The sequence below is a fragment of the Mauremys reevesii genome, linkage group 5 (assembly GCF_016161935.1).
Source record: "Mauremys reevesii isolate NIE-2019 linkage group 5, ASM1616193v1, whole genome shotgun sequence".
NCBI classification, from domain to species: Eukaryota; Metazoa; Chordata; order Testudines; family Geoemydidae; genus Mauremys; species Mauremys reevesii.
In genome coordinates, this window is record NC_052627.1 from 80,174,387 (window position 1) to 80,186,527 (window position 12,141).

At 41.2% G+C, this 12,141-nt stretch overlaps 1 protein-coding gene across 6 annotated transcripts in view; it reads right to left on the reverse strand.

Annotated features, from left to right (window-relative positions):
* SORBS2 (sorbin and SH3 domain containing 2) overlaps window positions 1-12,141 on the reverse strand; it is a 434,202-nt gene that overhangs the window by 74,507 nt on the left and 347,554 nt on the right. For all 6 annotated transcript variants that reach the window (XM_039539823.1, XM_039539828.1, XM_039539825.1 and 3 more), the window contains 3 exons: window positions 9,746-9,887; window positions 7,071-7,246; window positions 300-366 (listed from right to left, as the gene is read on the reverse strand). In XM_039539823.1, coding sequence (XP_039395757.1) covers window positions 300-366; window positions 7,071-7,246; window positions 9,746-9,887 — 385 coding nt within the window. The remainder of the gene's footprint in view (window positions 1-299; window positions 367-7,070; window positions 7,247-9,745; window positions 9,888-12,141) is intronic.

Sequence of the window (12,141 nt, forward strand, 5' to 3'; positions counted from 1 at the left end):
CACTGATCTCTTGTGCTGTACATGATCAGATATAGGCTTTTATCCTTTATTTTTTGTTAGTAATAAAAATAAGTCCATCAGAAAAGTATGTAGCCTTTTGCTGGAAAAACACTTCTGCTGTAATAACATTTATCACATCAACTTAGCTTGGAGAAATTCCCATTGGGCTCTATTCAGTATCTACAACTCAGTGATCATAAGCTTTGTTATGATCAGTGAGCAAACCACCAGAATGCAGGGAAAGTGCATTTCTTAATGCCACTATGAGTTATGTAACAAACAGAAAAATGTATACTTACCAGGCTTGTGAACCATATGGATTTGCTTGAACATTGTCTTATACCAATCCTTTGGCCGGTCAACTGTCTGAATAAAGTACAGTTTACAACAATTAGCTAAAGAAACAAAAAGATCAGTGGTGACATATTACAGCAAATTCATCCTTGCTGTAATTCCACTGACTTGTAAAGAGATTCTGTAGAGATGAATTTGGCCCATTGTGGTCAGTCCCTTATTGATCACTCCCACACACACTCTTGCTCATTCACTCTACAGCTGCAAGGTCTCCTATGAATCTTTGACTCAGCCCTAAATATCTTTCAGAGTTTGGAATCTGCTCTTGGATACAAAGACAGTATTTAAGAATATAGGAATTGCCATACCGGATCAGTGGTCCATCTATTTAATGCCTTGCCTCTGACAGTGGCCAGTACCAAATGCTTTCATAGGTAAGATCCTACCAAATTCACAACCGTGAAAAACGCATCATGGACCGTGAAATCTGGTCTCCCCTGTGAAATCTGGTCTTTTGTGAATGTCCACCCTATACTATACAGATTTCACCGGTGTTTCTCAAAGTGGGGGTCCTGACCCAAAAGGGGACCATAGGGGGGTTGGGAGATTTTTGTAGGGGTGTTGCAGCATTGCCACCCTTTTGTGCCGCCTTTAGAGCTGGATGGCCAGAGAGTGACGGCTGCTAGCCAGGCGCCCAGCTCTGAAGGCAGCGCTCTGCCAGCAATGGTGCAGAAGTAAGGGTGGCAATACCATATTATGCCATCCTTACTTCTGCGATGCTGCTGGGGACGGCGCTGCCTTTGGAGCTGGGCTACCGACCAGCAGCCATCACTCTCTGGCAGCCCAATTTTGAAGGCAGCGGAGCCACCACTAGCATCATAGAAGTAAAGGTGGCAATATCGTGATCCCCCTACAATAACCTTGTGAACCCTCCCCCCACACACAAACCCCTTTTGGGTCAGGACCCCTACAGTTACAAAACTGTGAAATTTCAGATTTAAATATCTGAAATAATTAAATTTACAATTTTAAAAATCCTATGACCACAAAATTAACCAAAATGGACCGTGAATTTGTTAGGGCTCTATTTATAGGAAAGTGCAAGAAACCTAACAGTAGGCAATTACCAGCCCACAGGAACATTTCTTCCTAACTCCAGGCAGTTAGTGGTGAACATGAAATTATCTTAAAATAAAATTGCTACTGAATGCAGCTGTAGAAATTTTCATTACCTGTATAAATGTCTTTTTTTAATACTACTAGGAATTTGACCTTCATGACATCTTGTGGCAATGAGTTCCATATCTTACTATTTTTACATAATGCATAATTGTTTCCTTTTATCAGTTTTATATTTGTTGCCTTTTAATTTGATTGAATTTCCCCTGGTCCTTGTATCAGGAGAAAGGATAAGCAGGAGCATTCAATTTACCTTCTGAATACTACTCATTATTTGGTACACCTCTGTGACGTTTCCTCTGGAAACTGAATAGTCCCAATGTTTTCAATCTTTTTTCTTATGGAAATTTCTCCAGGCCTCTAACTACTTTCACCACCCATCTTTGAACTCCTTCTATTTCTGCAATATCTTTTTTGAGATAGGATGACCAGAACTGAAACAGTATTGTGAGTGAGGAGAGATAACTGATTTATATAATAGCAAAAAAATGTTTTCAAGGTTATTTTCTATCCTGTTCTTTTTATATCCTAGCATTTTGTTTGCTTTTGGTTACCACTGCTGAGCAGTGAGCAGAGCTTTTTATTCAGATGTCCGCAATGAAGCCCACATTGTTAGATGAGTGGTGATAATCAATGTAAAGCCTCACAATATATACAAAAAGTTCAATATATACCTTGCAATGCGCATTACTTTGCATTTGCCATTGTTGAATTTTATCTGTTATCATGGTGCCCATTCACATTCACCTGCTGAAGTTCCCCAAAGTCTTCTCTAGTCCAAATTAACCTACAGAATTTGGACATCTGAATATTTATCACCTCACTGTTCACCATCTTTTCTAAGTCACTAATAAATATTTTAAACAGCAGTTTGCTTACCTATGTTAAAAGAGGCACTTTTTTGTTATTTTAAATGCTCCTTGCTACAGTCATTACCTTATATTTCACTCTTCTATTCTGTTAACCCCTAAAACTGCACTTTGAGGAGCTATCATTATAATAACTGGACAGAAACTGCTCCCTATCAAAAAACTTGTCTGCAAGACTTTTCGTTAAAAAAACATTAGGTCTCACAAAATTGCTAATTTATGGCATAAAATACCACTGTATATAATAGGCCAAATCACTCTCTCTAGTTTTTGACCTGGAGATGAAAAGAGCAAACACTCAACTGAAAAGGCCAGAAATCTGTTGGAGGGAAAGGAGTTGACCCTAAGCCACAGTAACTTCTGCCCCACCTCTGAGTGCAGGGAGTTTATCTGACCTGAGATTTGGGCTGGTTGGTTTGCATGGAGTGGAGATGCTCAAGGAAAAGCTGCTCAGTGTGGCATTATCCTCCCTCCAGTCCCCATCTGCAAACTCACAGAGATTAATTCTGATCTTGTTAACATTAATTCCCAAGGGTTGGTTATGTCTCTGTACTTGCAAGACTCTGGGGAGGGATAACTGAGCTTGATTTATGAAGAAGCCATTGGATCCATACTACCAACGTCTCCCTGCTTGTGATGGGCCAGAAATGATCCTCCAACCAAGTTTGGATGTGTGGTGGTGAAAATCTATGGGAATTAATGCAAAAGTGTCAACATTAATCCTTATGGTTATGTCCTCACAGTTTGCCAGAGAATGAAGGTGCATAGATGTCTCCAGGCCCAATTCCCTTGCTGACAGTCACATCTCCTCCAAATCTATGGAAATCCAATCATGCAGAATACATGTGGAGAGGCTTTCATGGGGCCAGCGGAGTGAGGGGCGGGGGCAAGCATGATATCATTAAGTTTCAGTTCTCCTCTCCCAAACATATTTTTGTACTTGAGTAGGTTTTGCTCTTCAATTCTCTGACCCTGTGTTTTGGGCAATATTTAATGAGTTGAGGAGGGATAAATCAATTTTTTAAAATATAGTATTTCAAATTACATTAGCTAACTCCATAAGCCATCCATTACACTGCGAATTATCCACGTTCACGCATGCATCTGGTCATTTTAGATACCATGCTGATTCACGTGGACTACATTTATTGCAATTAAATGGTGAGACACAGTTATTATATTTGAATGAATAATCAGGGAAAAGATAGTAAAAGAGAAAAGAAAAATCTGCAAGTAGTACTTGGGAGACTCTATAATCAGGCATCTATGATTCTCAGTGGAGCTTTTATCATTTTGCCCTACATTCTATTTCACATACGAAGCAACCCATAAATTAAACAGTGCTTTGTGTTAAAATGTTTCCTAATTAACAGTGGGTAAAATCCATTAAAAGAAATCAGTTCTAGCTGGAATGTTACATCATCGCAAAAGGAAAAGAAATCTGGTCAGACTGCATTTTGTTATTTACACACAAAAGAAAGGCCTCTTTAGTATTCAGAATAATTTTATAGTTAACTGTGAAACAATTATTTTGGATACTATAGTTAAAATATGCAGTCACACTACATTTTAATGACTTTTTTCTTGGTTAGATCCATAGTAATGGTATTTAAATCTAGCAATGTCTAGTACAGTACTTTAATTTCTGCTTGTGGATACAGTTGATACTGCACATATAATATTTATTACTGTATTTAGGAAAATAGCCTAATTCACTTACTGCTTGATTTAAAAGTTCTGTTTCTTACTGACACAGAATAATTGCATTTTGTGTTTGTAAGTTCTTATTCCCAAATATTGGTATTTTATAGAAGCAGAAGAAACAGATTTCCAACAACATAGCTAATGCTCAACTTAGAGGACATACATGATTAGATTCTTACAGCTCTCTTGTTTTTCCACATCTTTGTAAAGATTCAAAGGCTTAGCAATAACACCGTATAGATACTATTTTGCTCCCAAACTAGCTGGAAAATTTGAAAATTGGATTAAAAACACAGCTAATTTGACTGAAAACTCTTCTGAGAGAGTTCCAATTTGATCATTCACTTCCAAAGTCCAATTTTTCTGCCCTGGCACTTCAAAATGCCTGGTGCTATTATGCTGGTAGTTTGGTCGTATTGCAAGGGTCTGAGTGACAGACTTTGGCTTACTCCCGTGCTTCCTGGTTTGTCAGGGGCTGAAATACTATCGAGGCAACAAGCTCAGATGCTGGGAGTAAGGAGAGCTTTGCAATGACTACTTCCAGTTTGAGAGACAGAAATATTAAGGATGGATTTTGAAGACAGCTCCAGCCAGCCTTTCTTGGCAGGACAGCACTGAGCTTTGAGGACTGGGGCGTAAAGGAAAAACGGGAGGAGATCATCAGCGGTACATGCTGCAAAAAAAGTTTGTTTCTAAACCCTCAGTTGAAAGCCTCTCTTTGTGCAGCACAGGGTCTCAGTATGCAATAGTTATGTTATTTACAATGAAGTGCAGTGGCTGAGTGGTCAAGGTGCTTGATTACAATCCTGGAGAATGTGGGTTCAAACGCACACTGAACGACCCTCAAGTTCACCCAGCTACAAAATGGATACCTGATCCATAGGCTTAGAGAGACAAGGTGGGTGAGATAATATCTTTTATTGGACAACTTCTAACCATAGGGTTAAGGAAGTCAAAGATGGTTGGATGCAAGGCTAGTCACATAACTCCCTTGTGTACTGTTAGCTATGGAAACAGATACAGATGTGCATTAAACCATGTCAGCGTGATGAGCCATCTGTGGCTTGGAGCAGACCTTTTTAATGTTATCTACTACACTGGAACTCACGTTTACTGCACTCTGCAGGCAGCTGTCTTTTTAATCTGTACAAGAAACTTGGAAACTTTCATTGTATTGCTGAGATGAGCTGAACTGAAACACCCAGGTCCCTCCAACAGAAGACTGAAGGGTGAGCTGGATATTTGGGTGCTCAATGACCCTTGGAAAACAGAGCAACTGCTACTCTCCTGTTTTCCCTTGCTCACTGAAAACGCTGCTGTGGCACTTCTGTATGTTCCTGGATGGTACTACATTTTTGAGGGATGGGATGGTGCAGCATGTTTGCTGACAACACCATCACCTTTCACTCTCTCACTGCTGGGATATGCTCAGATCTACATATCAGCCTCACTTTGTTTAAAGTGTATGCTCAGATCAATACCTTGAGAACTGAAACTGTGGGGTGTGAGGGAAGTGGCAACACACACACACACACACACTCTCTCTCTCTCTCTCTCTCTCTCTCTCTCTCACATGGTATATTCCTAGCATACCATAACTTTTAACTCACTCTGGTCATGAGACTCATTTACATAACAGTAATATTACAAGCTGCATAAGGTTTTGATGCAGCAGCACAGAGCTGAAAAGAAAGCAATCCCAAACTGGAAAAAAAAATCCAAATGGCATACATGAGTTTCAGAGAAAATCATAAGAGACTGACACTATCCCAGATCTGGAAGTTAAATATACTGTTGGCAGCTTGCCAGCCACATTAAATACACTTGAGGGATTTCAGTTATACTCTTATATAACTAATATCCACCCTACGGAATCAATCTGCTATTCTTAAAAAAGCACAACAAAACAATAACTTCCTATACAAAAGGCAGGGCTGTCTGCTTAGCAGGAATGGGAAGTTATAGCTTAGTTCTAATGCGAGTTACTCATTTTTTAAAAGCTTTCTATTGTATCATTTGTATATGCCAAAATCAAAGGAAAGGAAAGCAAGAAATGATAAGAGTTTCCTCCCACCACCTTATTCAAAGTATCCCAATCTTACCACTTATTCTGAAATCTTTCCTATTGCTTTTCTCCATCAATTCCTGTTTCCCCCCTAATTTTTCAATCCAGTGAAGCAGCTCTTGGCAATTACACAACCCCATATGTCGGTGTAGGCAGGCAAAGTATATCCAACAGCTGCTACATCCTTGCACCTCACAAAGATTTCACCTGCAACGGCTCTGCTGCTTTCATCCTGGCTCCCACTCTTCTTACTCTCGCCGTCTAGCACAACACCTCTCCTCCAGCCAGGAAGGCCAGTGAGCTGCTCCTTCGTAGACTCACTGCTACTGTCTGGACCAGCCAGAAGGGGCTGCTCTGACAGCAGCGTGGAAAGAATGCCTCAGCATAGTAAAAACAAAACCCTTCAGTCTGACATCCTGGGACTGCTCAAGCAGTGACTAGTGGCAAGTCATCAAAACCGGACTAATCACAACGAGAAGGTTTCCAGGCTGCTCATTCAAACATCATGAAAAAGCATGGAGGGTCCGTGATGCATTTCATTGGGATAGCAGTCAAACAGGTTATTATTGAAACAAGTCTGTTAATTTCAATACAGTAGCCATGGGAAAAAATAGGCACCTGAGGTTTATTTGCTAATGGGAAAAATTAGCAAATTTTGTAGGTTTAGAAGGACAAGACAGACAGTAAATGAAATTACAGCAGACCACCACAAAGGCCACGGAAAATAGTAGAAACAAGAATGAAAACTGCAGTTCTGACTATTACTATGGGGTTGCCCAGTTATGCTTCCTGCAACATACAGTATTATATTCATGAGCCCTCTGATTACACATGCTCTATTCCACATTATATAAGACTAGAAGAATGTGAAAAACCCATTACCGACAATCAATTCATTGTCTGAGTTCTCTCTCTGTCACTCTCTCTCTCTTACACACACACTCCCTGGCATTTCCTACCGTTCTAATTGCTGTTGGGATTCCAGATTCATCTACCGGGCCAATCCCTGCATAATGTGGCGCTCTAATGACTGTGACTTTCTTCTCTTCCTCTGAAGATCTACAGATTGGTATTGTACTGGGAATGGTGCTGCTGCCAACAGACTGACCATACTGTGAGTACATCTCTGTGGAGTCTGTAAAGATAATGCGACAGAATGCTGTATAACGATAGAATAATCATACTTAGCACCTATAGCACACTTTACATTTTCAAAGTGCTGTACAAACATTAAAGGAAATTTGATAACCACATACATACAGAATACCTGATAATACTACACGTTAGCCTGAGCAGCTGGGTTTAGTAGGATTTCCACTGCAAAACCTTCTACTCAAGGAGTTACACATATGTGGATTATTTTATTAACCTTTGTGCTGAGCTCAAAATCTCTCAGGTTAAGAGACTTAAAGAAAATGTACAACATTTGAAAACTAAATTTGCTTTTCTGCTTTTAAGGTCTGGCTGAGGGAAGAGAGACAAACACACAGACAAACAAAAGTCTTAGCAAAGCTAGTGGAATAGACACTTTTTTTCTGTAAACTAGACTTGCCACTTTGCCATCCATACTACGAACGAGTGCTCTGTGGTAATGTGAACTCTTCTGCTCCCAGAAGCATGGAAGAGTTGAAAATTATTTCTATTCTACATGTGTAGTAATGAATTTACTCAAACATTCCACAGAGATTTTCAGTACATATGTTGGATCCTGCTTTTATGCTGTGAGAGTGTTACCCAGGAATCTCCCTTTAACGTTACCAGTTTTGGAACTCGGATGAATTATGAGGTCTATTATGTATTTTACAGATTCTTTTCATCCTTACATTTATATTAGTACCTTTATTTAAATAGCTTTATATGATTAATATGCCATGTGCACATCAATAACTCTGCCTCTCCCCGTAGCAGGCATGCCAATGGGCCACCTACATTTATTGAGGTGAAAACTGCAGGCTACTACGGGTTTTTGGTGCGGCGGATAATTTTGCAACTTCCTCCCCAACTCTTCTTTTAATTATTGAAATTAATACTACCTACTACTACCTACCTCTAAAATTCACAGCAAGTCATTAACAAAAAGACACAATGTTAAGATGCTGGGACATGCCATATGAAGCCTTGTACTGTCATAAGGTGATGTGCTTAGATGTAATTTTGCATACAGAAGAAACATAATAAGATTCTCTAGTCATTCAGGCAACAGATTTCAGTGGCTAATTAGTGGGCAGTTAAGACTATCTAAGCATGGTTTGCAACAGCAGGTACTGTACTACCCACATTTCTGCTGCAAGATGGCTGAAATTAGGCATAAAGCTAGATTTCTGGCACTGCTGGTGGAGACTATGATTTCCCTCCAATGCAATAGGTGTTACAGTCTTTAATGTTTAACTAGAAGAATTGTGATATACCGCAACAAAGGAGACTGATGATTTGCAACTCTGAGTGTAATGTGAATATTTTCTCTCCCTGTTTATTGAAAAGAATTTGGATTTAACACAACCTTAATGCTAAATTTAGAAAACTTTTGAAATCTGATCTTATGCTCCTTGCAGGGCCCAATCTGCTGGCATCAAAGGGTTTTTGAGTGTACAAGGAATGTGAGATCTGGCCATTGTTTTGTAAATCTCAGAAACTCAGAACCACCCTGAGATAATGCTCTTAAATATCATGTTCAAAAACGACCGGGTAGGGACAATTTCTGAAGCATAGTTAATAAAGACTCGATCTCTAAATCAGAGATCAGGTGTCTTTAAATGAACCTGTATTTTTGTCTGTGCAGATACACGTGCTCAGTTTTTGCTCTTATCACGTGTACACAGATAATATACCATTTATACAATTCATAGATTTCAAAGTGAGAAGGGACAATTTTGGTCATCTAATCTGACCTCCTGTGTAACACAGGAGCAAACTCATTATGCATATTCAAATGTTTTTGTGCATATAGATTCTGAGTATGCAAATGTTGATGAGAAAACTGGAAAACCCATGTGATTGCACATACAAAGATTAATGGAGAGACATTATGTTTGGTCTTATATGTGCTTTTTTGAAAACAGAAATCATTTTAGACTATATTCCATGGGGCAGAGATCTTGTCCTTATATGTTTGTAAAGTGCGATCTATTCTTATGACCCTCTAAAGAATACATATGAAATTTTATTTGGCAATGCTTTAAGCTTTTAAAATCTCAGGACCTCACAACCTGTGAGGAGATGACTTCCACTGCAAATTGAGGGACCAGTCACTCAGCACCATGCAAAACTGGACCCTAATGCCTTAATGAGGTTGAGGAACACCTAAGAGGATTTTGATCCACATTCAGGAATATCTGAAAGTCATGCAGTTTTAATATATGATTTCACTCTCAAGCTAACTAGTGGAATGATTGCAAGAGGTCATTCACATATGTAGAAGAATCTTGCTTTAAAGTAATAAGACTGTAGTAAATCCAGTTTAAGAAAGTTATTGTGTCTAACAATAAATTATGTTGTTGCTTGTAATTTTCCCAAAGTACATGACTAGATAATACCTTTATTTATGTGGAATGCTCCATAACTGTTTGCAGTCCTTGCCCCACAAATCAGAACATGTTGCATGATGTATAAAGTAAACATTATGTGAAAGGCTTACCCATCTTCCTGCCATGCTGCATGATAATGTTTGAATTGAGTGAAGCTGGTGGAGAGTAAGCTGAAGAAGGGGAAAAAGGTCTTTGAAAGTGACTCATTGGACTGGCAGCAGTGCCAGAGTTCCCATTCACTGTTATCTGGGCCTGAGAGAAACAAAACAATATCCCATTAAAGTACACACAAAGTTCTCTGAATATCTTCGCAAATAAAGGGTGATGTAAGACCATCAACCACATGACAATGCCCAATTGTCAGGTACTTAACCGCAACAGGAATCAGTATTCACTGAAATACAAAACTCATCACAGGAGTGCAATGTGCTCCGTATGAATCTCTGCCTCCTCCTTTGTCCTTATAAAGGTCTTGTATGAAGAATGCTGGAGTCATGGGAAGGGAACAGCAGGACCATGGTCAAAGCAGCAGGATGAACTGCATAAAAAATATCTGTATGGATCTGACATCAGTATAAAATGAAGGTGGCAGTAAAATTTACTCTCATCATGTAACAAAGGCTGCCTTAGATCACTCACTTCAAAGGGACACCTCATTCCACATAATTAGCTCCGGCTGACATTAATGGAACTGTGTGTGCAGACGGAAGGGGAAAGGACATAGTCAGCTGAAACATCTTTGAAAGGTGGCACTTAGCACATGGGCAACTGTGAGATGTTTGAGTGTAATGCATATTATAGCAAAAAAAGGTGCATCAATGTGTCTTGTAAACAAAAACGGAGAAAGCAGTACAACAACGGATTCTGTTGACATCACAAACCACTTGAGCTCTCAGAGGGTTTCTCTAAGGCAAGGTGTCCTATCCCCCCCGCACCACATGGCTTTAGATCCCCACAGCTGGACTGCCACACCACAGTTGGAGAGTTCTACAAAGATTATAGAGTGGAGAATCTGAGAAGATAAATCCATTTTTAATATCCAGTCATTATTTTCATTTAAAAAAGATGGCAAGGCTGCAGTTTTCTGTCTCTTTTTCCTTGCAATTATTTTTAAAACTCTAAACAAAATTATGAGCATTGAAAAACTCCTTTGTCTAGTTTTGTATAATAAAAGAACAATTGAAGAATGGATTTATGTTATACACCGCTACCCTGCTATAACGCAACCCGATATAACACAGGTTCGCATATAGCGCGGTAGCAGTGGGGCTCCAGCGGCGCTTTAAAGGGTCCAGAGCTCCAGCTGCTGCGGGAAGCCCAGGGCCCTTTAAATCACCGCTGGAGCCCTGCCGCCGCTACCCTGGGGCTCCGGCAGTGGGGCTCGGGCAGAGCTTTAAAGGGTCCGGGGCTCCGGCTGCTGTGGGAAGCCCTGGGCCCTTTAAATCACCACCAGAGTCCTGCTGCTGCTACCTCGGGGCTGCGGCAGTGGGGCTCGGACAGCGATTTAAAGGGCCCAGGCTCCCCGCAGCGGCCGGAGCCCTGCTGCTGCTACCCTGGGGCTGCGGCAGCAGGGCTCTGCCACTATTTAAAGGGTGTGGGGCTCCCTGCGGCTGGAGCCCCGGGCTCTTTAAATCACTACTGCAGCCCTGCCACCGCTACCCCAATATAACGGCGTTTCACTTATAACGTGGTAGGGATTTTTGGCTCTCCACGACCGCGTTATATCGGGGTAGCGGTGTACTTCTGTTGAAAGCTGTAGTTATGAAATGTGAAGGTAAGGGTGTGAAGAAGAAAAGCAAGGAACAAGAAGCCTCCATTTTAAAAAGAATGTACATTATTGCTAGACTATAAATGAAATGTGGTTCACTCTCTTCTGTGATATTAGAAGTGATAGGCTTCACTCCTGTAGTTTAAGAAATGGGTATTTTGGGGATGAGGAATTTTAGGCTTGTTTTTACATCTCACACCCCCATACCTCCTACCACCTCAATAAGCAGGGCCGTCTCCAGACCCCAGCGCGCCAAGCGCGTGCTTGGGGCGGCATGGCGTGGGGGGCGCTCTGCCTGTCGCCGGAGAGCGGCAGGCGGCTCCGGTGGACCTCCTGCAGGCGTGCCTGCGGAGGGTCCGCTGGTCCCGCGGCTCGGGTGGACCTCCCGCAGGCGTGCCTGCGGATGCTCCACTGGAGCCGCGGGACCAGCAGACCCTCTGCAGGCACGTCTGCAGGAGGTCCACCGGAGCCGCGGGACCGGCGACCGCCAGCGCGCCCCCCGTGGCGTGCCGCCGTGCTTGGGGCGGTGAAATTACTAGAGCCGCCCCTGTCAATAAGAATTGCAGTTGTGTAAGAAAAAGAAGATCTAGCTCCTAAGTATATGTCATCAGCACTCCTGAATGCATTCATTTTATGGATATCTTTTAGAGGTGAATTGAGTAGGTATTTGAACTTAAGGTTGTGCCAATGTGTCCATTAGAGCTTGCCTGCTCAGATCTTTTCCTTTAGAAATGCAGG